The sequence below is a fragment of the Syngnathus typhle genome, linkage group LG14 (assembly GCF_033458585.1).
Source record: "Syngnathus typhle isolate RoL2023-S1 ecotype Sweden linkage group LG14, RoL_Styp_1.0, whole genome shotgun sequence".
Lineage (NCBI taxonomy): Eukaryota > Metazoa > Chordata > Actinopteri > Syngnathiformes > Syngnathidae > Syngnathus > Syngnathus typhle.
Window position 1 is genome coordinate 13,369,364 of NC_083751.1, and position 24,684 is coordinate 13,394,047.

Here is a 24,684-nt window from a genome sequence, read left to right on the forward strand (position 1 = left end):
CCGTTCTCAGCGCCGCTGTCACCCAGACGGGAAGCTGCGCCCCGTCCGAGTCAGACTCGGTCGGTGCGGCCCGCTGTGGCCAGCTGGCAACTAGCTACGGAAGGGTACCGGCGCTCCCGACGAACCCGCCGGGGTGGCTGGTGACCAACACTGCGTTCGGCGCTTATTGCTGCGACCGGGAGGGAAGCTGCGCCCCGTCCGAGTCAGACTCGGTCGTTGCGGCCCCCCCGAGCCCGCACGCCTCTCGCGGAAGGTCATACGCCACCGGCGGCACGAAAGACGCCTCCCGCAACGCGGTAGTCGGGAAAGGCTATTCGAATAGTCGAGCAGAGTTGCGACAACACATCCCGCGGTGCCGTCTGGTTAGGCAAGGGTTTGAGAAACAGCATTCGCGGTAGACCGGCGCGGCCGGCGGATGCCCACGCGGCGTGCCGCAATTTGATTGCGCGCTCGGCCTCCGTTGATTTCCTCTAGGTGGGTGATTCGGGGCGTCTCGGTCTCGCTGCCGTACGGTCGCGCCAAGGCCTGCGGGGGCGGCGTGTAGCGCACGCTCTCGCGGCGGCCGAGGCGCTAGAGTGCGACCCGCAAGTGGGGAGGAACCGTCCACCCAACGCCGGCGCGAGCCGGGGCCGGTGGGGGCCCTACCAAGGCGGGTCATGAGTGCCAGTCGGTCAGTTCGGGAGAAGGGGAGGGTACTCGGAGGCCCGCCGGGAGCAGACGGGGGTCCGGAAGCTGAGGGGGGTGAAGGACGGCGGCCGGGAGCAGACGGCCGTCCCCGGGAGGGGGTGTTCGTTCACGTGCGGACGCCGGGAGTAGGCGGCCGTCACGCGATTCTGCCAACCGTTCCAACCGGCCTGTGTTTAAGGAGGCGGCCGGTCCTCCGTCCTTGGATGGATAACATTCGCAGATTTTCGCCCGGCCGGTGGTTTAAGGAGGCGGCCGGTCCTCCCTCCTTGGATGTATAACATTCGCAGATTTTCGCCCGGCCGGTGGTTTAAGGAGGCGGCCGGTCCTCCCTCCTTGGATGTATAACATTCGCAGATTTTCGCCCGGCCTATGTTTAGTGAGGCGACCGGTCCTCCCTCCTTGGATGTATAACATTCGCAGATTTTCGCCCGGCCGGTGGTTTAAGGAGGCGGCCGGTCCTCCCTCCTTGGATGTATAACATTCGCAGATTTTCGCCCGGCCTATGTTTAGTGAGGCGACCGGTCCTCCACGGAGAGCGACCCGCAAGTGGGGAGGAACCGTCCACCCAACGCCGGCGCGAGCCGGGGCCGGTGGGGGCCCTACCAAGGCGGGTCTCATTGCCTGTCGGTCAGTTCGGGAAAAGGTGGGGGTACTCGGAGGCCCGCCGGGAGCAGACGGGGGTCCGGAAGGTGAGGGGGTGAAGGACGGCGGTCGGGAGCAGACGGCCGTCCCCGGGAGGGGGTGTTCGTTCACGTGCGGACGCCGGGAGCAGGCGGCCGTCACGCAATTCTGCCAACCGTTCCTACCGGCCTGTGTTTAAGGAGGCGGCCGGTCCTCCACGAGAAGAATTCTGCCAACGTTCCACCGGCCTGTGTTTAAGGAGGCGGCCGGTCCTCCCCGTCGTTCCGCCGGCCTGTGTTTAGGCCGGTCCTCCACTATTCCTTCCTTGGATGGAAAGCATGTAGCACTTTGAAAATTTTCGAGCACTGTGACACTTTGAAAATTTTCGAGAGTTTTTGTACTTAGAAAAATTTTCGCTCTTGCACTTCCAGAGTGCTTTGCGGTAGCTCCTAGGTTCGCTGTCCGAGCATGTGAACACTTTTTGGGGGGGAACACGTCGCTAGAGACACCAGCCGCCTGGTTCTCGGGGCCAAAACTTGTGTTCCCCACACTCGTTCTGACTATATTTTGCGATTTGGGGGTAAAGGTAATGAGTACAGTGACTAGGGGGACCAACTCATCGTACTCTGGCGCACCAACAGACCAAAGCTGGTACTGCACTTACCCCTGGTACCCCAACGCCTGGTACCTGAAGGGCGAGAGGCTGATTTTTCGCTATTTGCGGCCGACCGAGGGAACCAGCCAAAGCGGACACATTACGGCGCAAGAGCCGTTGGCACTTAGAAAATATTCGCCAAAGTTGGCGCGAGCTCCAGAAGGAGAGGCTGATTTTTCGCTATTTGCGGCCGACCGAGGGAACCAGACAAAGCGGACACTTTACGGCGCAAGAGCCGTTGGCACTTAGAAATTTTTCGCCAAAGTTGGCGCGAGCTCCAGAAGGAGAGGCTGATTTTTCGCTATTTGCGGCCGACCGAGGGAACCAGACAAAGCGGACACTTTACGGCGCAAGAGCCGTTGGCACTTAGAAAATATTCGACAAAGTTGGCGCGAGCTCCAGAAGGAGAGGCTGATTTTTCGCTATTTGTGGCCGACCGAGGGAACCAGACAAAGCGGACACATTACGGCGCAAGAGCCGTTGGCACTTAGAAATTTTTCGCCAAAGTTGGCGCGAGCTCCAGAAGAAGAGGCTGATTTTTCGCTATTTGCGGCCGACCGAGGGAACCAGACAAAGCGGACACTTTACGGCGCAAGAGCCGTTGGCACTTAGAAATTTTTCGCCAAAGTTGGCGCGAGCTCCAGAAGGAGAGGCTGATTTTTCCCCATTTGTGGCCGACCGAGGGAACCAGACAAAGCGGACACATTACGGCGCAAGAGCCGTTGGCACTTAGAAATTTTTCGCCAAAGTTGGCGCGAGCTCCAGAAGGAGAGGCTGATTTTTCGCCATTTGCGGCCGACCGAGGGAACCAGACAAAGCGGACACATTACGGCGCAAGAGCCGTTGGCACTTAGAAAATATTCGACAAAGTTGGCACGAGCTCCAGAAGGAGAGGCTGATTTTTCGCCATTTGTGGCCGACCGAGGGAACCAGACAAAGCGGACACATTACGGCGCAAGAGCCGTTGGCACTTAGAAATTTTTCGCCAAAGTTGGCGCGAGCTCCAGAAGGAGAGGCTGATTTTTCGCCATTTGCGGCCGACCGAGGGAACCAGACAAAGCGGACACATTACGGCGCAAGAGCCGTTGGCACTTAGAAATTTTTCGCCAAAGTTGGCGCGAGCTCCAGAAGGAGAGGCTGATTTTTCGCCATTTGCGGCCGACCGAGGGAACCAGACAAAGCGGACACATTACGGCGCAAGAGCCGTTGGCACTTAGAAATTTTTCGCCAAAGTTGGCGCGAGCTCCAGAAGGAGAGGCTGATTTTTCGCCATTTGCGGCCGACCGAGGGAACCAGACAAAGCGGACACATTACGGCGCAAGAGCCGTTGGCACTTAGAAAATATTCGACAAAGTTGGCACGAGCTCCAGAAGGAGAGGCTGATTTTTCGCCATTTGTGGCCGACCGAGGGAACCAGACAAAGCGGACACATTACGGCGCAAGAGCCGTTGGCACTTAGAAATTTTTCGCCAAAGTTGGCGCGAGCTCCAGAAGGAGAGGCTGATTTTTCGCCATTTGCGGCCGACCGAGGGAACCAGACAAAGCGGACACATTACGGCGCAAGAGCCGTTGGCACTTAGAAATTTTTCGCCAAAGTTGGCGCGAGCTCCAGAAGGAGAGGCTGATTTTTCGCTATTTGTGGCCGACCGAGGGAACCAGACAAAGCGGACACATTACGGCGCAAGAGCCGTTGGCACTTAGAAAATAGTCGACAAAGTTGGCGCGAGCTCCAGAAGGAGAGGCTGATTTTTCGCTGTTTGTGGCCGACCGAGGGAACCAGACAAAGCGGACACATTACGGCGCAAGAGCCGTTGGCACTTAGAAAATATTCGACAAAGTTGGCGCGAGCTCCAGAAGGAGAGGCTGATTTTTCGCTATTTGTGGCCGACCGAGGGAACCAGACAAAGCGGACACTTTACGGCGCAAGAGCCGTTGGCACTTAGAAAATATTCTGAAATTCCCACCGACCTCCGTAGTGGAGAGGCCGAATTATCGCGATTCGGAACCGACCGGGGAACCGTCGGCACTCGGACAAGTTGTGCGGCAGCCCACGCTCGCACTTAGACAATATTCTGAAATTCTCACCGACTTCCGTGGTGGAGAGGCCGAATTATCGCGATTCGGATCCGAAAGGAGAACCGTCGCAATTCGGGCAGCTTGTGCGGCAGCCAACGCTCGCACTTAGAAAATATTCTGAAATTCTCACCGGCCTCCGTAGTGGAGAGGCCGAATTATCGACATTCGGAACCGACCGGGGAACCGTCGCCACTCGGACAAGTTGTGCGGCAGCCCACGCTCGCACTTAGAAAATATTCTGAAATTCTCACCGACTTCCGTGGTGGAGAGGCCGAATTATCGCGATTCGGATCCGAAAGGAGAACCGTCGCAATTCGGGCAGCTTGTGCGGCAGCCAACGCTCGCACTTAGAAAATATTCTGAAATTCTCACCGGCCTCCGTAGTGGAGAGGCCGAATTATCGACATTCGGAACCGACCGGGGAACCGTCGCCACTCGGACAAGTTGTGCGGAAGCCCACGCTCGCACTTAGAAAATATTCTGAAATTCTCACCGACTTCCGTGGTGGAGAGGCCGAATTATCGCGATTCGGATCCGAAAGGAGAACCGTCGCAATTCGGGCAGCTTGTGCGGCAGCCAACGCTCGCACTTAGAAAATATTCTGAAATTCTCACCGGCCTCCGTAGTGGAGAGGCCGAATTATCGACATTCGGAACCGACTGGGGAACCGTCGCCACTCGGACAAGTTGTGCGGCAGCCCACGCTCGCACTTAGAAAATATTCTGAAATTCTCACCGACTTCCGTGGTGGAGAGGCCGAATTATCGCGATTCGGATCCGAAAGGAGAACCGTCGCAATTCGGGCAGCTTGTGCGGCAGCCCACGCTCGCACTTAGAAAATATTCTGAAATTCTCACCGGCTTCCGTGGTGGAGAGGCAGAATTTTCGACATTCGTGGCCGACCGGGGAACCGTCGCCACTCGGACAGCTTGTGCGGCAGCCCACGCTCGCACTTAGAAAATATTCTGAAATTATCACCGACCTCCGTGGTGGAGAGGCCGAATTTTCACCATTCGTGGCCGACCTGGGAACCGTCGCCACTCGGACAGCTTGTGCGGCAGCCCACGCTCGCACTTAGAAAATATTCTGAAATTATCACCGACCTCCGTGGTGGAGAGGCCGAATTTTCGACATTCGGATCCGACCGGGGAACCGTCGCCACTCGGACAAGTTGTGCGGCAGCCCACGCTCGCACTTAGAAAATATTCTGAAATTCTCACCGACCTCCGTGGTGGAGAGGCCGAATTTTCGACATTCGGATCCGACCAGGGAACCGTCGCGCCTCGGACAGATTGCGTGTCAGCCCTCGGTGACACTTAGAAAATATTCGCAAAATTTTATCGGACCTCCAGGACCGCTTTTTCACCCTCGCTGTCCGACCGGGGAACCGTCGTAGCTCGGACAGCTTGTGTGCCAGCATCCGCTGGCACTTAGAAAAATTTTAAAAAAGAAAAAAAAGTCTTCTGCATATACGTTCTGACTATATTTTGCGATTAGGGGGTAAAGGTAATGAGTACAGTGACTAGGGGGACCAACTCATCGTACTCTGGCGCACCAACAGACCAAAGTTGGTACTGCACTTAGGCTGATTTTGCGCTATTTGCGGCCGACCGGGGAACCAGCGCGGAGCGGACACATTACGGCGAATGAGCCGTTGGCACTTAGAAAATTTTTGAGCTTTTTTGGGACTTCCGTGTGGAGCTTTGGGGCCGTTCCGCCTAACTTTTTACGCCCGATTGGGCTTCCAGGGAGGCGGCTAAGCATTTTTAACCAATCATGGAGGTTTTTTGGGACTTCCGTGTGGAGCTTTGGGGCCGTTCCGCCTAACTTTTTACGCCCGATTGGGCTTCCAGGGAGGCGGCTAAGCATTTTTAACCAATCATGGAGCTTTTTTCGGACTTCCGTGTGGAGCTTTGGGGCCGTTCCGCCTAACTTTTTACGCCCGATTGGGCTTCCAGGGAGGCGGCTAAGCATTTTTAACCAATCATGGAGCTTTTTTCGGACTTCCGTGTGGAGCTTTGGGGCCGTTCCGCCTAACTTTTTACGCCCGATTGGGCTTCCAGGGAGGCGGCTAAGCATTTTTAACCAATCATGGAGCTTTTTTCGGACTTCCGTGTGGAGCTTTGGGGCCGTTCCGCCTAACTTTTTACGCCCGATTGGGCTTCCAGGGAGGCGGCTAAGCATTTTTAACCAATCATGGAGCTTTTTTCGGACTTCCGTGTGGAGCTTTGGGGCCGTTCCGCCTAACTTTTTACGCCCGATTGGGCTTCCAGGGAGGCGGCTAAGCATTTTTAACCAATCATGGAGCTTTTTTCGGACTTCCGTGTGGAGCTTTGGGGCCGTTCCGCCTAACTTTTTACGCCCGATTGGGCTTCCAGGGAGGCGGCTAAGCATTTTTAACCAATCATGGAGCTTTTTTCGGACTTCCGTGTGGAGCTTTGGGGCCGTTCCGCCTAACTTTTTACGCCCGATTGGGCTTCCAGGGAGGCGGCTAAGCATTTTTAACCAATCATGGAGCTTTTTTCGGACTTCCGTGTGGAGCTTTGGGGCCGTTCCGCCTAACTTTTTACGCCCGATTGGGCTTCCAGGGAGGCGGCTAAGCATTTTTAACCAATCAAGGAGCTTTTTTCGGACTTCCGTGTGGAGCTTTGGGGCCGTTCCGCCTAACTTTTTACGCCCGATTAGGCTTCCAGGGAGGCGGCTAAGCATTTTTGACCAATTATCGAGCTTTTGGAGGACTTCCACACGGAGCTCCAGGGCCGTTCCGCCTAACTTTTTACGCCCGATTGGGCTTCCAGGGCCGCGGCTAAGCATTTTTGACCAATTATCGAGCTTTTGGAGGACTTCCACACGGAGCTCCAGGGCCGTTCCGCCTAACTTTTTACGCCCGATTGGGCTTCCAGGGCCGCGGCTAAGCATTTTTGACCAATTATCGAGCTTTTGGAGGACTTCCACACGGAGCTCCAGGGCCGTTCCGCCTTGCTTTTTACGCCCGATTACGCTTCCAGGGACGCGGCTAAGCATTTTTAACCAATTATCGAGCTTTTGGAGGACTTCCGCACGGAGCTCCAGGGCCGTTCCGCCTTGCTTTTTACGCCCGATTACGCTTCCAGGGACACGGCTAAGCATTTTTGACCAATTATCGAGCTTTTGGAGGACTTCCACACGGAGCTCCAGGGCCGTTCCGCCTAACATTTTACGCCCGATTACGCTTCCAGGGACGCGGCTAAGCATTTTTAACCAATTATCGAGCTTTTGGAGGACTTCCACACGGAGCTCCAGGGCCGTTCCGCCTAACATTTTACGCCCGATTACGCTTCCAGGGACGCGGCTAAGCATTTTTAACCAATTATCGAGCTTTTGGAGGACTTCCACACGGAGCTCCAGGGCCGTTCCGCCTTGCTTTTTACGCCCGATTACGCTTCCAGGGACGCGGCTAAGCATTTTTAACCAATTATCGAGCGTTTGGAGGACTTCCGCACGGAGCTCCAGGGCCGTTCCGCCTTGCTTTTTACGCCCGATTACGCTTCCAGGGACGCGGCTAAGCATTTTTGACCAATTATCGAGCTTTTGGAGGACTTCCACACGGAGCTCCAGGGCCGTTCCGCCTAACATTTTACGCCCGATTACGCTTCCAGGGACGCAGCTAAGCATTTTTAACCAATTATCGAGCTTTTGGAGGACTTCCACACGGAGCTCCAGGGTCGTTCCGCCTTGCTTTTTACGCCCGATTACGCTTCCAGGGACGCGGCTAAGCATTTTTAACCAATTATCGAGCTTTTGGAGGACTTCCACATGGAGCTCCAGGGCCGTTCCGCCTTGCTTTTTACGCCCGATTGGGCTTCCAGGGACGCGGCTAAGCATTTTTAACACGTTATGGAGCTTTTTGAGGACCTCCACATGGAGCTCCAGGGCCGTTCCGCCTAGCTTTTTACGCCCGATTACGCTTCCAGGGACGCGGCTAAGCATTTTTAACACGTTATGGAGCTTTTTGAGGACCACCACATGGAGCTCCAGGGCCGTTCCGCCTTGCTTTTTACGCCCGATTAGATTTGCATAATAATTTGGAACACGGTGCCGTGTTCCAAATTATTATGCGGGCTGGTGCTTGGGGCTGGCGTCCGCCTATAGTGGTTTAATTTCGGGAGGAAGATTCATTTTCGTCCCAAGCCCGCCGTTGGAGAAAATCTTAGGTACCAGGAGTGGATTTTTTTTGTCCACTCAGGAGGGGGACGTTGACTGGTTCGGTGTCCTGGGGAAAGTGCTCTTTTCTCGGCCAGGAGAAAGATGAGACTCCGAGCCCGCCGCTGGAGAAAATTTTAGGTACCAGGAGCGGATTTCTTTTCTCCAGGGCCGTTCCGCCTAACATTTTACGCCCGATTGGGCTTCCAGGGACGCGGCTAAGCATTTTTAACACGTTATGGAGCTTTTTTGGGACTTCCACACCGAGCTCCAGGGCCGTTCCGCCTAACATTTTACGCCCGATTGGGCTTCCAGGGACGCGGCTAAGCATTTTTAACACGTTATGGAGCTTTTTGAGGACCTCCACACGGAGCTCCAGGGCCGTTCCGCCTAACATTTTACACCCGATTGGGCTTCCAGGGACGCGGCTAAGCATTTTTAACAGAAATGGAGCTTTTTGCGCACTTCCAGCCGGTGCTTTGGGGGCCTTCCCCCTCACTTTCTACGCCCGATTGGGCTTCCAGGGACGCGGCTAAGCATTTTTAACAGAAATGGAGCTTTTTGCGCACTTCCAGTCGGTGCTTTGGGGGCCTTCCCCCTCACTTTCTACGCCCGATTGGGCTTCCAGGGACGCGGCTAAGCATTTTTAACAGAAATGGAGCTTTTTGCGCACTTCCAGCCGGTGCTTTGGGGGCCTTCCCCCTCACTTTCTACGCCCGATTGGGCTTCCAGGGACGCGGCTAAGCATTTTTAACAGAAATGGAGCTTTTTGCGCACTTCCAGCCGGTGCTTTGGGGGCCTTCCCCCTCACTTTCTACGCCCGATTGGGCTTCCAGGGACGCGGCTAAGCATTTTTAACAGAAATGGAGCTTTTTGCGCACTTCCAGCCGGTGCTTTGGCGGCCTTCCCCCTCACTTTTTACTCCCGATTGGGCTTCCAGGGACGCGGCTAAGCATTTTTAACAGAAATGGAGCTTTTTGCGGAGCTCCAGCCGGTGCCACCGGCAGGCCGTGCACGCGGACGAGATGACCGAAAAAAGCTCCAGGAGAGCGGATGGACGCTTTTTAAGCACCGAGGCGGAGATCGCGGAGCTTTAATAGACTTCCAGCGGGCCCAAAGCGGCCAGGCAGACGGCGCAGCGCGACCTGGTACCTCGCACGGGACGCATCGCCCCCCCCCGCGCACAGTTCCAGGCGGCCGGGATGACGTTTCAAAGCTGCCGCTGCAGCTGCGGCGGGGAGTGGCCTCCCTCCGGTGGACACGACGAGTAAATGACACCGGCCGCTGACGCAAACCCACGCCGGGCAGGAGAGCTCGGAAGGCGGCTAAGATTTCAAGGAAGACCCCCCCCTGCGCAGACCTCCACTGGGCCGGGATGACTGTTCAGCTGCGGCGGGGAGTGGCCTCCCTCCGGTGGACACGACAAGTAAATGACACCGGCCGCTGACGCAAACCCACGCCGGGCAGGAGAGCTCGGAAGGCGGCTAAGATTTCAAGGAAGACCCCCCCCTGCGCAGACCTCCACTGGGCCGGGATGACTGTTCAGCTGCGGCGGGGAGTGGCCTCCCTCCGGTCGGCACGACGAGTAAATGACACCGGCCGCTGACGCAAACCCACGCCGGGCAGGAGAGCTCGGAAGGCGGCTAAGATTTCAAGGAAGACCCCCCCCTGCGCAGACCTCCACTGGGCCGGGATGACTGTTCAGCTGCGGCGGGGAGTGGCCTCCCTCCGGTCGGCACGACGAGTAAATGACACCGGCCGCTGACGCAAACCCACGCCGGGCAGGAGAGCTCGGAAGGCGGCTAAGATTTCAAGGAAGACCCCCCCCTGCGCAGACCTCCACTGGGCCGGGATGACTGTTCAGCTGCGGCGGGGAGTGGCCTCCCTCCGGTCGGCACGACGAGTAAATGACACCGGCCGCTGACGCAAACCCACGCCGGGCAGGAGAGCTCGGAAGGCGGCTAAGATTTCAAGGAAGACCCCCCCTGCGCAGACCTCCACTGGGCCGGGATGACTGTTCAGCTGCGGCGGGGAGTGGCCTCCCTCCGGTGGACACGACGAGTAAATGACACCGGCCGCTGACGCAAACCCACGCCGGGCAGGAGAGCTCGGAAGGCGGCTAAGATTTCAAGGAAGACCCCCCCTGCGCAGACCTCCACTGGGCCGGGATGACTGTTCAGCTGCGGCGGGGAGTGGCCTCCCTCCGGTCGGCACGACGAGTAAATGACACCAGCAATCGCACTCAGATTTGTTTCTTTTTTCTTTCTTTTAGCTTCCATAATGTTACCGGGCGCTGACGCAAACCCACGCCGGGCAGGAGAGCTCGGAGGGCGGCTAAGATTTCAAGGAAGCTATTTAGGAAAATCTGAGATAAATATAATTTGCATAATAATTTGGAACACGGTCCCGTGTTCCAAATTATTATGCAAAATGTATTTAAGTGTCATAAAGATTACATTTTTTGTTTTTCAAGTAAACTCTCGGTATTGTATGTCTCTTTAAATGACTGAAATCAACCTCAGTCATGTGATAGTCACATGATAGTCTGCCAGGTGAGCGCAATTAAGGAAAGTCTATTTAAATTCCGCGTTTTTAAGCGTTCGGCCATTTCGTTCAACCATGGGGAGGAAAAAGGATCTCTCTGCTGTCGAGAAGCGTGAAATCGTTCAATGCCTTGGACAAGGTATGCAGACATTCGATATTTCACGAAAGCTTAAGCGTGACCATCGGACTGTAAAGAAATTCGTCGCTGATTCGGAGCACACGCGGGTTCGTGCCGATAAAGGCACAACGAGGAGGATTTCTGCAAGACAAAAACGTCGAATCAAGAGGGCGGCTGCTAGCATGCCACTACAGACGAGCAAACAAATATTCGACGCTGCACGTGCCGGTGAAGTCCTACAAACGTCGAGGTGCAGGATCCTCCAGAGTCTTGCAGTTATGCGGAAACCCTCCATTCGGCCACCCCTAAACAACGCGAACAAGCAGAAACGGCTGCAGTGGGACCAGGATTACATGAAGACTAATTTTCAGACAGTCCTGTTCACTGATGAGTGCCGTGCAACCTTGGATGGTCCAGGTAGGTGTAGAAATTGAGAATAATTGTCAATTTCTGTCTATGTGAAGCCCTTTGAGACTGCTTGTGATTTAGGGCTATACAAATAAACTTGATTTGACTTGACTTTACAGATGGATGGAGTCGTGGATGGTTGGTGGACGGCCACGATAGCCCAACAAGGCTGCGGCGTCAGCAAGGAGGTGGCGGAGTCATGTTTTGGGCCGGAATCATGGGGAGAGAGCTGCTTGGCCCCTTTAGGGTCCCTGAAGGCGTGAAAATGACGTCTGTAAAGTATGTGGAGTTTCTGAGTGACCACTTTCGTCCATGGTACAACAGGAAGAACCGTGCTTTCCGTAGCAAAATCATCTTCATGCACGACAATGCACCATCTCATGCTGCAAGAAATACTTCAGCAGCTTTGGCTGCTATGGGACTGAAGGGAGAGAAACTGATGGTGTGGCCCCCATCCTCCCCTGACCTCAATCCTATTGAAAACTATTGGAGCATCGTCAAGCAGAAGATCTACGAGGGTGGGAGGCAGTTCACTTCCAAACAGCAGCTCTGGGAGGCTATTCTGACATCCTGCAAAGAAATTCAACCAGAAACTGTCCAAAAACTCACAAGGTCAATGGATGCAAGAATTGTGAAGCTGCTATTAAATAAAGGCTCCTATGTTAAAATGTAACTTGTTTGTTTTTGATTGAAAAATCCGCCGGCCAAAGAGGGGGCGCGGACGCGAAACTCACGCCGGGCAGGAGAGCTCGAAAGCCGGGTAACCTTTCAAGGAACCACCGCCGGCCAAAGAGGGGGCGCGGACGCGAAACTCACGCCGGGCAGGAGAGCTCGAAAGCCGGGTAACCTTTCAAGGAACCACCGCCGGCCAAAGAGGGGGCGCGGACGCGAAACTCACGCCGGGCAGGAGAGCTCGAAAGCCGGGTAACCTTTCAAGGAACCACCGCCGGCCAAAGAGGGGGCGCGGACGCGAAACTCACGCCGGGCAGGAGAGCTCGAAAGCCGGGTAACCTTTCAAGGAACAACCGCCGGCCAAAGAGGGGGCGCGGACGCGAAACTCACGCCGGGCAGGAGAGCTCGAAAGCCGGGTAACCTTTCAAGGAACCACCGCCGGCCAAAGAGGGGGCGCGGACGCGAAACTCACGCCGGGCAGGAGAGCTCGAAAGCCGGGTAACCTTTCAAGGAACAACCGCCGGCCAAAGAGGGGGCGCGGACGCGAAACTCACGCCGGGCAGGAGAGCTCGAAAGCCGGGTAACCTTTCAAGGAACCACCGCCGGCCAAAGAGGGGGCGCGGACGCGAAACTCACGCCGGGCAGGAGAGCTCGAAAGCCGGGTAACCTTTCAAGGAACCACCGCCGACTATTTTGGAAAATCTGAGATAAATATCACTTGCATAATAATTTGGAACACGGTGTATACTGCAGGGTAAAATTGTAGGTGGACAAGGCGGAGAGCCAACGATGTCCTGTTGCGTTGAGTTTGGCAGTCGTGAGAATGTAGGTGAGCGGGTTGTTGTCTGTTCTCACAGTAAACTGAGCTCCATATAAATAATCGTGGAATTTGTCGACTACAGCCCACTTGAGTGCCAAAAACTCCAGCTGGTGTACTGGATAGTTCTTTTCAGATGTACTTAGCTTGCGGCTGGCGAAAGCGACTGGTCTTAACCCTTCTGGGTACTCCTGATTTAGAACGGCACCCAAACCTTGATAACTTGCATCGATGTGAAGCATGTAAGGTTTGGTCGGGTCAGCGAATGCCAGCACAGGAGCACTTGTGAGGCAGTGGGTGATCCTTTGGAAAGCCTCTGAACAGGACTTGTCCCACCGATCACCGAAAGGCTCTTCTTTTTTGTAATAGTTCTTGTCTGGTGAAGGATTGGATTTTTTCTTCTTTTGTGTTGGAGGATAACCCTTGCATAGCTCGGTTAACGGACGAACGATGATGGAATCGTTTTTGATGAATCTACGGTAATAACCACAAAACCCCAAGAAAGACTGGAGAGATGTGAGGTCTGTGGGTTGCGTCCACTTGGTCACAGATTCAACTTTGGCGGGGTCTGTGGCAATTCCATGCTCTGAGACGATGTGCCCAACATAGTTCACTTGAGGGCGACAAAACTGTCACTTATCCAGAGACAGCTTGAGCCCAGCTTCTTCAAGGCGGTTAATGACTTTGAGAAGTCTTTGTTCGTGTTCCTCTAATGTTTTGCCAAACACAATCAGGTCATCCAGATAAACAATAACTTCTAGCATGTGCATGTCCCCAACAGTCTTCTCCATCAGTCTCTGGAACGTTGCAGGGGCACCAGTAATTCCCTGTGGCATCCGCTCAAACTGGAAAAAACCCAGAGGACATATAAATGCTGTTTTTTCTTTGTCCTCTTCGGCCATTGGGATTTGGTAGTAGCCGCTGCGCAGATCCAGCACCGAAAACCACTTGCTGCCGGACAAACAGTCAAGGGCGTCGTCAATGCGAGGCACGGCATACTGATCGGGAATGGTTCTGCGGTTCAAGGTGCGGTAGTCGACACACATGCGAAGTTGGCCATTCTTTTTACGTGCAAGGACAATCGGGGATGCATATGGACTCCTTGATTCCTTTATGATTCCAGCAGCCAGCGGACCTTGTAGATGACGCCGGAGATCATCCAAGTCAGCAGGTGCAATGCGCCGAGACCGTTCTCTGAAAGGAGTGTTATTGTTTACCCGGATGTTATGCACTACACCTCTTGCCAAACCCACATCCCACTCCTCTGTAGAAAACACATTGGGATGCTGAGCAAGCTTTGTACTGAGTCTTTCCTTCCATTCTTCGCTGATGTCCGAATCACTAAAGTTAAACAAGCAGGGGTCCATAGCTGGAACAATATTGGCATGGGAGCTTGGTGTATCAGTCACAACATCAGCGACATGCAAATGTGCAATCACAGTCCCCATAGGGATAGCAGTTGACTTTAGAGACTCATTTCGCAGAAGCACCAGAAACTTATTAGTGTCTAACATCTTCGAGAATAACACCGTTGGTTGGACTAGGACACTTGGAGGAAGAGCAGGTGAGTGAGCACGTTCAGTGAGGAGTATACTGTCTCCAAGGGTTTTCTTTTCTTTGACTTGACAAATGGCAATGTGTTCTGTGCCAGGGGCTATGATGAGAGGACCAGGACCTGTCCATTTTATGTAAGTGCGATTGCTGGTGTATTTACTCGTCGTGTCAACCGGCGGAAGGCAACTCCCCGCCGCAGCTGCAGCGGCAGCGCTTAAATGTCTTCCCGGCCGCCTGGAACTCTGCGCGGGGCGTGTTTCGTCCCGCGCAGCGGTACCAGATCGCGCTGCGCCGTCAGCCGAGCCGCGCGCGGTCCGCTGGAAGTCTACGTACATCAGCAACAGGTAAGTTGGTGTCGTCTCCGGGACTTTTTTTTTCAGAAGAAGGTGAGTAGTTTTCTTTGTGCACTTCAACTTTAACGGACTTTACATTTTCCAGGACTTTCTGAGTAGAGTTTGACTGAAAAGGCCGAACACCCTTGACATTGGTGCCAATAGGAACGGGTATTGTCTCGGAACAACGAGGGTCAGGACACACCAACGCCAGAACAGACACAGCCTTGGCTTTGTTCCATTTTGACTTGTCTGGCAGCTCCAACTCAACTTGGACATAGCCTTTATAAGGGTAACTATCTTTTGAGTCACTCAGGCCCCATATGGACAGACCAGTCACCGGGTTCAGCGGGATATGTGACAGATTTTCACTGTACCAGCTGTCAAAAATGATGGTAACTTGGGAGCCGCTATCCATGAGTGCAGTGCAGGGGTTGCCATTAATAGTTACTTGGGCAGTAGAAGGAGGTCCAACAAGACCTTCTGGCAAACTGTGGGTCTGCATGTGGACAGAACTCCTCTTCACATTGGCATTTGTATTATTTTCTCTTGCCTCTTCAGGTCTTTGGCCTTGCGTGGACTTTCTTTGAGCTTGTAGCAGTTTCCGTATTACTTTGGGGTAGTTCTCTGGGGCAAAACATTTAGTTGCAATGTGCCCATCTTCGCCACACCGGTAACAAAAGAAATCACTTGAGTTTCTGGAAGTGAAAGTTCTTTGCTGCTGGGGCTTAGACGGAGTTTCTCTTTGACGGTTCTCAGAGGCTGAACTGTACTTAGGCTTAATTGACATTGCTGAAACTTGTTTTCTGAGCTTCACCACCTCTTTCTTTAGGGCTTGTACGTTTTTGTCTTCTGAACTGTCTGTTTTTATATCGACAGACGGCAAAAAACTTGTCATATTCCCACTTGGCATTGATGAGGACGTAGTGAGCTCACATACTTGCGTTTTGAGTTGGTCTATTTCTGCCTTTAAACATGTGATCTCAGTGTCTGAGGTTAACATGGCACTTTTTGCATAAACTGCTTTGGACGGTTGTAGTCTGCGGCGTGAAGCTTCATGCTCCTCTTCCTGACGTATCTCAGTGAGTAGCTGCAGGAAAGTGGGCGGATTCTCACGTCGTTCTCTCAGTCGGAGGTTCAGGATCATAAAATCAGATCTGGTGGCTCCTTTGATGAGCTGGTCGAGGCGAGCGCGATCTGTGTGATCTACTCTTATGCCCCCTTTTTGGACGACTTTATTCAGTACTCGCTCCATGCGCCTCAAGAACTCGGATAGTTTCTCACTTGGGTGTTGGCACAGCATTCTGTAGGTAAAATAAAGTTCTTCTCCGCTCTCTGGTGTACCAAAGGTATTTTCGAGGATGTCCAGGAATTCAGTGGACGTTGCGCTGGGGTCATTGAATCGGACAGCTTGCAGGACCTCTAGCGCAGGACCTTTTACACTTTCCATAATCCTCATCCTCTTTTCTCTTTCCGGACGTTCACATTCCTCAATCATGAGTCTGGCTTGTTCAATCCAATTTTCCAACTGTTCTTCTCCAGATAGTGTGGGCGTAACCCCTGAGAAGGTCCGCAGTCTCCTGAATGGGCTGATGTCACTGCTGGTGGGCTGTTGTGTCTGTTTCAAGTAGGGGTGTAACGATACACATCGATTAATCGATATAATGCTCTACGATTTATTGGCATCGATGCTAAAGGTAAACATCGATTTATATCGCCGTGTTTGACCTCGGACATTAGACGCGACTTTATTTTGAAATCCAGTTCATTGTTGCTTGCTTCCTCTTTCTGGGAGCAGTGCGCCCGGCGTTGTTGTGTTGTGAGCAGAGCACGCACGTGAAAGGGGAGGTGACAACTAGTACGCGGCTCCTGGGCTGTGCTATGGCTAGTGTCCAAAAAGACGAGGAAATTTGCTCCCCTTTAGGCTTCAAGTCATTCGTTTGGAAGCACTTTGGATTCCAAGGAAAAGATGGCTCAACGGACAAGACACGTGCAGTTTGTAAATCCTGCCATGCGGTGATCAAATATTCAGGGAGCACAAATCTCGCCGCACATTTAAAGAAAAAACACGCCATCAAAGTTCAGTGTTAAAGTAAGCAATTTGTATACTACAATACTCTTGTAATTTCCTAAATAAAGAGTTTGCAGTACCTTGTTGATTTTGCGTATGAATTGTTATAAATCAGGATATTGTTCTATATTTTTTATTAAAAAAAAAAAAAAAAAAAAAAAAAAAATCGATCGTAGAGCATTATATCGCGATATATCGTGAATGAATCGCAGCAGGCTTTAAGATATCGGCAAATATCGTATCGCAGTTCTTTATATCGATATTATATCGGATCGTGACAAAACCCGCGATTTACACCCCTAGTTTCAAGATTTCACCAACAGCTTTGATGATAGCCTCAGGAGAGGACGCTTGCAGTGGGGGATTAAAACTAGGATGGGTTTGCGGCGCACTTGGACCATCACTGGCTGTCTCATTCTCTAGTGCAGAAACTACAAATATCCTCCATGGCCCAACAGAACATTCGGGAAATACATCAACAGGAATTGCGCTGGTATTGACCTTCTCTTTGCACTCACACAGCACAGTTAGACTTTGAGAATGTGGGTCAAACATCCTTCCTCTTACTTTGACTCTCCCAAGTGCTTTGATTGTCTGCAAGGTTTCTTCAATGGTATTTGTTTCAGCCTCTGCAGGAACGTCTTTCAACAGCAAAGCGTTAGCCAGGTCTATGCCTTCTCCAATACACCAGTTCTTCAGCTGAGCCATTCCCCCTGGTTGTGCAGTTACTTGGATCACTTGTCAGGACTAAATTTGATGGGCTTTATTTTTACAAGTAGCATTTAAATTTCAAAGGGGAAAACTAAGGCTTTGTTAAGGTGACTTTAACTTAAGGGTAAAGAATACAGAATTATTTTATTTTATTATTACTATTAAACCTACACTTCTCTGGGTCAAACTAAATGTAATTAAATGTAGTGCTATTTTATAACTATTTTAGAGCTAAATCAATCCCAGCGGTGCCTCCATTTTATGTAGCACCCCTGTAAACCACTCTGTGTAGAACCTACCAGAGAATGGTGGGTGCTTGGGTCCGGTTTGCCCTCAGGTGGATACCACAAAGGTTCACCTAATTAAGTGAGGTCTGTAAAAACTACCAACCAAACAAACACTAGTTAAAATGAGACCCAGAGCAACTATAACGTATTGGCGAAATTAGAACGAGCCATATTTTAATACACAAAACGAAAGTAAATCCACATAGAACAATGGCAAAAGACAAACTTCTTTTCACACGCGCACACGGATACACACACGCTCAGAATTTTAGTGTAGTGGGCCCACTCACACGCACACTCAGTACTCACGACGTATGAAATGTCCTTTTCAGTCCGCACCACCCCGTTGCAGGCCTGTTTCCCCGCCTTGCTCACTACTCAGCAAAGCTAAAATTCCTTGTCGGTTTTTTGCAGCTTGAGTACGTGGCAATAAACGGTCTCGGTTGTCCGTAGCTTGTGTGCGTGGCAAGATATGGTCTCTGTCGTCGGGTAGCTTGAGTGCGTGGCAAGATATGGTCTCTGTCGTCGGGTAGCTTGAGTGCGTGGCAACGAAATGGCAACGTAGCTCAGACGTTAACCGCGGTTACTACGGCCTTGCTAATTTCCTGTTCCATGCTCGCTCCTCTTGCAACACAAAAAACTTTCCCGACTCGGCAAAAACTACGAGAGTCTGTACGTATCTTAAAACATACCCCTGTATTCTTAGCAAATTATTTACCAACAACACTGTCCATTCCTTCGCAAGGATCCCGCATACATCTGTTCAGCTCCGTCTTTTTTAACTCTTTTTTTTTTCTTTTTCCACATCTCCTTCCCGGGGGGAAAAAAAACCTCTACCCTACAACAGCCAATCACATTTGACTATGTAATGCCAATTTGTTTAATTGACCAATGAAATGGTATGAACACAAACACAACCTAACTGCTTAAACAGACAGTTTACAGTTTAAGTTTGGGTGACCTATATTTAAATAAAAAATAGGATTTATATACTATCATAATAATGAATATTATGACAATTACTGTAACAGAAATAGTTAAATAAACTATTAGTCTGGTAATCTACTATTTCACCGGGCTACACAAATAACACTGAGATGATGGAATTTTAAAAATATTTTCATATTTTCAAAGTTTGGTATGGGGGTAAAAACGATTTTCTTTTTGTTGATAGGAACAAAGTCCATCCATCCATCCATCCATCCATCCATCCATCCATCCATCCATCCATCCATCCATCCATCCATCCATCCATCCATCCATCTTCTTCATCTCCATCTTCGACCCATAGCTCATGACCATAGGTGAGGGTAGGAGCGTAAATCGACCGGTAAATTGAGAGCTTTGCCCTTTGGCTCAGCTCTCTCTTTACTCTCGATGCTGAGGTCCCCAAACCGGACACCCTCAACGCCTCGGCTGCGCCTAGAAATTCTGTCCATAAAAATTATGAACAGAATCTGTGACAAAGGGCAGCCTTGGCGGAGTCCAACCCTCACTGGGAACAAATCCGACTTACTGCCGGAAATGCGGACCAAACTCTGGCATCGGTGATACAGGGACCGAACCGCCCTTATCAGTTGGCTCGGTACCCCGTACTCCCGAAGCACCCCCCCACAGAACCTCTCCAAGTCCACAAAACACGTGGATTGGTAGGGCGAACTCCCATGCACCCTCGAGGATCCTGCTGAGGGCCAGGACGAAAGCCACACTGTTCCTCCTGAATCCGAGGTTCGACCTTCCGACGGACCCTCCTCTCCAGCACCCCTGAATAGACCTTACCAGGGAGGCTGAGGAGTGTAATTCCCCTGTAATTGGAACACACCCTTCGGTCCCCCTTCTTAAAGAGGGGAACCACCACCCCAGTCTGCCAATCCAGAGGCACTGTCCCCGATGTCCACGCGATGTTGTAGAGACGTGTCAGCCATGACAGCCCCACAACATCCAGAACCCTTAAGAAATCCGGGCGGATCTCATCCACCCCCGGGGCCTTGCCACCGAGGAGTTTTTTAACTACCTCAGTGACTTCGACCCCAGAGATTGGAGAGTCCGCCTCAGAGTCCCCAGGCCCTGCTTCCACAATGGAAGGCGTGTAGGTGGAATTGAGGAGGTGTTCTAAGTATTCTCCCCACCGACACACGACATCCCGAGTCGAGGTCAGCAGCACGCCATCTCCACTGTAAACAGTGTTGACGTTGCACTGCTTCCCCCTCCTGAGACGCCGGATGGTGGACCAGAATTTCCTCGAAGCCGTCCGGAAGTCATTCTCCATGCCCTCGCCAAACTCCTCCCACGCCCGGGTTTTTGCCTCAGCAACCGCTGAAGCCGCGTTCCGCTTGGCCATCCGGTACCTGTCAGCTGCCTCCGGAGTCCCGCAGGCCAAAACGGCCCGATAGGACTCCTTCTTCAGCTTGACGGCATCCCTTACCGGCGGTGTCCACCAGCGGGTTTGGGGATTGCCGCCACGACAGGCACCAATGACCTTACGGCCACAGCTCCGGTCGGCCGCCTCAACAATGGAGGCGCGGAACAAGGTCCACTCGGACTCAATGTCCCCCGCCTCCCCCGGGACATGGGAGAAGCTCTGCCGGAGGTGGGAGTTGAAGTTCTTCCTAACAGGGGATCCCGCCAGATGTTCCCAGCAGACCCTCACAGAGCGTTTGGGTCTGCCAGGTCGGACCGGCATCTTCCCCCACCATCGGAGCCAACCCACCACCAGGTGGTGATCAGTTGACAGCTCCGCCCCTCTCTTCGCCCGCGTGTCCAAAACATGCGACCGCAAATCCGATGACACGACTACAAAGTCGATCATCGAACTGCGGCCTAGGGTGTCCTGGTGCCAAGTGCACACATGAACACCCTTATGTTTGAACATGGTGTTCATTATAGAAAATCCGTGTCGAGCACAGAAGTCCAATAATAGAACACCGCTCGGGTTCAGATCGTGGGGCAGTTCCTCCCAATCACGCCCTTCCAGGTCTCACTGTCATTGCCCACGTGGGCATTGAAGTCACCCAGTAGAACGATGGAGTCCCCAGAAGGAGCGCTCTCCAGCACTTCCTCCAGGGACTCCAAGAAGGGTGGGTACTCTGAGCTGCCGTTTGGTGCATAGACACAAACAACAGTCAGGACCCGTCCCCCCACCTGAAGGCGGAGGGAGGCTACCCTCTCGTTGAATCCCAATGTGCAGGCGCCCAGCCGGGGGGTGGGGGGGGCAATAAGTATACAACAAAGTCACTCGTATTTATAAAAAACAATGTTGAATGCTCTAACTTCCAGTTCGAAACGGGCCACTTCTTTGAGTTGACTTACCCCAGCGTGCCCCCTGCAGGTGACATGGAGGAAGGCATCTTCGGACAAGGCGTCACCACCGGTGCCCCGAGGGCTGGTGCACGACCTGGGCGGCGGGGCCCGAGGAGCGGGCAGCGGGACGGAGCCGTCGGAGGGCGGCCGGGCTCACGTGCAGAAGAGCGACGAGAGCGCCTCGCACTTTGATCCCGACACGGGCAGTGGGATGCTCTTCCTCAGCAACGTGACGGTGGCACATGCCGGCGTGTACGAGTGCGAGGCCTGGAACGCGGGCGGCACAGTGCGGGTCACCTTCCAGCTTGCCATCAACTCTTCGTCCTCGTCTATCTGGGCCGGCTGGGCACAGGCGGCGCCCCTCGACACGCCGGTGTGGCCGCGCCTGCGGAGTGGCGGCGGTGAGGTGAGCCAGGAGCCACTCTACGCTCTGGGCAGCATGGCCTTTGGCGCACTGGCCGCTGCCACGCAGATGGCCATCGCCGCCGGCATCTCGCTGCTGGTGCTCACCGCGCTGCTGCTGGTCGCCATGATCTACAGCCGACGACTGCGAGAACACAAGGACCAGCACGCTGCGAACAAGGTAAGCGCGCACCCGCAGGCTTGCATCAGGCTTAGAACAAGTTGCCCTTTTTTCTTGCCGAAGAGGCATCGCTTTTGGACGTGTCCAAGAAGTTTGAATTTTTGGATCAGGAAATACAGTAATCCCTCGTTTATCGCGGATAATTGGTTCAAAAAACCACCCGCGATAAATGAAATCCGCGAAGTACGGTCACCCTCTCATCTGTACTTTTTTTTTTTTATCTGTACATTTTTTGTGTGTCAATAAATGTATATGAAACCATTTAAGTGCATATATTATTATTATTATTAGAACATTAATTGTTTCAAACATGTAAATAATACATTAATAGTATAAATAACATACAGAAAATTCTGTATAAATATTGAAAATAATATACGTGTGTGCGTGTAACATGTTAAGAAGTACTGGGAAGGCTAATGAGTTAGCGGAAAGATGCTAATTCGCGATCTTGCTAACACGCGAAAACGGACCTCTAAAGTAATGTAAACGAACATTTGGCGCAATTATACATTGTTCTAAAGGTTTGACACGTGATCGTTAATTTCTCATGTTAGGAGACCCACTTACATCGTCAATGACTCCTGTACCACTGTAACCGACATACCGTAATTTCCGGACTATAAGTCGCTCCGGAGTATAAGTCGCATCAGCCATAAAATGCCCAAAAATGTGAAAAAAAACATATAAGTCGCTCCGGAGTATAAATTGCATTTTGGGGGGCAATTTACTCGACAAAATCCAGCACCAAGAACAGACATGAACGAGCAACAATAGGCTAAACGATACGGTATGCTAACGTGACAAACACAAACGAGGAGCTGAGAACGGGCCTGACGTAACATTCAGTTATTTAAAAAAAAACATTACATAAACAACAATATTATCAAACCATTTGTGTCACTCCAAATCATTAAATCCATTGATCAAATTTCTCCTCCTTTATGTCATCCTGGTGACAGAGGACATGTCCAGAGGACATGGCGCTTTAAAGTGTTAATTACCTTATTAGATTTTTTTCTCTCTATTTTTCATGTTTTGAATATGTTCAAGATAAAGATATCAAAGCATGTGAAGTGATCAACTATACTAAAAATAACATGTGAAGTGGTCAACTATATTTGTAAGTGATGTGTTAATGATGAAGTTAAAATTTGTGAAAATAAAACATACAAGTCGCTCCTGAGTGTAAGTGGCCCCCCCACCCAAACTATGGAAAAAAAACACGATTTATAATCCGAAATTACGGTATGTACACGAATTTAAAACAGGAAGTGGTATTGCCTGAAAACGGCCTTCAAAATAAATCACCCTACCTCAAATCAAAGCACGGCTGAATAACATAAATAACATGGAGAATTCTAGAACAACTTTCATCATTATAATTTTTTTTACAACAGGGTACAAGTGTACATACCGTTTTTTGGCTAATGGCTTTTTTTTCTATGAAGAACCCAGAGAGAGTTATTTACCGGGATTTTCCATGTATAATGCGCCCCCATGTATGATACTAAAAATGGCATGTTGATGCTGGAAAAAAGCCTGTACCCATGTATAATACGCACCCAAATTTTGACTCCTACTTAAATCCGTAAACGTAAAATTATTTCAGAAAAAATATCCTCTTTGGGAACAACCGGATGTTATTCTGCCGGTCAGTATCACTGCGCATGTGCTAGCAAACTCGATAGCGAAGAAATGTTTCGGATTTGTGTAGGGTACATTGTGACAGCAAACGAGCAGGTGATCGAGCAAGCGTCTGATACGAGAGCATTGTGTTCGTATGGAGCGTGTTTGAAGTGAACAGCAGAGAAGAAAGCGCATCTGTAATGGCGGCCTCCGTATCATATCCGGATTTAAAAAAAAAAAAAAAAGAAGAGAAGAATTTTAATGTTTTTTTGTACTCATGTATAATGCGCACCCCAGATTATAGGACAATAAATTAGTTAAATTTTGCGCATTATACATGGAAAAAAAACGTACTGTAAATATGTTTTTAGAACTCTTATTACTATAACAATTTTTCTATAACAAGGTACAACACTGTAAATATGTTTTTACAACTCTTATTATAACCATTTTTTAATAAAAAGTTTGTGCCATAATTTCTCAATTTAGAAGTTTTATTTTGACTTTAAAAAAAAATAATAATTGGGAAAAAGAAATCCACGATGTAGTGAAACCGCAATAAACGAACCGCGATGTAGCGAGGGATTACTGTACTTTTACTTTTAGGATGTGATAGTGAGACCTTTTTTTTTTCTTCCCCTCTCCACCCAATTGTTTTTTAATGTAAACATTTTTCCCCTAGAAATTCTCACTTTAGCAGGACTAATGCTGTTTGGTTTGTCTTCAAAGAGACTGCAAGAATGCGCGGTTGAAGTTCAAATTGTTGTTGTGCGTCAGGAGGAAAGCATCCTTTACCTGAACGACTACTCGGACGGGCCGACCACGTTCGCCCAGCTGGAAGAGTTCCGGGACGAGCGTGGCCACGAGATGTTCATCCTGAACCGTGCCAAACCCGTGTTGCCACCGGCCCTGCCCGCTGCCCCCCCTGACGCCGGCGGCCCCTCTGGCTCCTTGGCAACCGGCCCACCTCCCAGCCCCTCGCTCCCCACCGCTGAGGCGGACAGCGACATTCAGACCGCGCGAAGAATTGCTGGCGAGGGTGGCGAGGCGGAGCCGGTCATGACGCCAGAGGGCGAGGGGGTCTTTGTCAACCACGCCGGCTTGTTTGTGGACTCCCTGACGGCCTACGAGATCAACTGCTGAATACAGGCCGACACTGTGACCCGATGGCTGTGCTTTTATCAAAACTCCTTGGACAAACACTGAGCAGCTTTCTGGACTTTCGTGTACTGGCGCATGTGCTTCTCCTTCGTACTCGTCTTCTTTGGAAAGTGAGCAAGAGAAAATAGAATTTTGCAGACAAACCGGGCTTGTCCTTTGAAAATAGCAGCGAAAGATGGAGGGTCACCTGACATCGTTTGGTGATGACAACGGCTGTATGTTGTTTGCAAGTGCAATTTTGTCCTCACTGTTAAAGTAAAAAGCACCACGTGGAGGA

The 24,684-nt window shown here is 51.5% G+C and overlaps 1 protein-coding gene across 1 annotated transcript in view; it reads left to right on the plus strand.

Moving 5' to 3' along the window:
• Window positions 1-24,624, plus strand: part of LOC133167247 (leucine-rich repeat-containing protein 24-like) — a 43,376-nt gene extending 18,752 nt beyond the window's left edge. The window contains exons 5-7 of the mRNA XM_061297873.1: window positions 21,063-21,617; window positions 23,358-23,360; window positions 24,024-24,624. Coding sequence (XP_061153857.1) covers window positions 21,063-21,617; window positions 23,358-23,360; window positions 24,024-24,389 — 924 coding nt within the window. The 3' untranslated portion in view covers window positions 24,390-24,624. The remainder of the gene's footprint in view (window positions 1-21,062; window positions 21,618-23,357; window positions 23,361-24,023) is intronic.
• The last annotated feature ends 60 nt before the right edge of the window (window positions 24,625-24,684 follow it).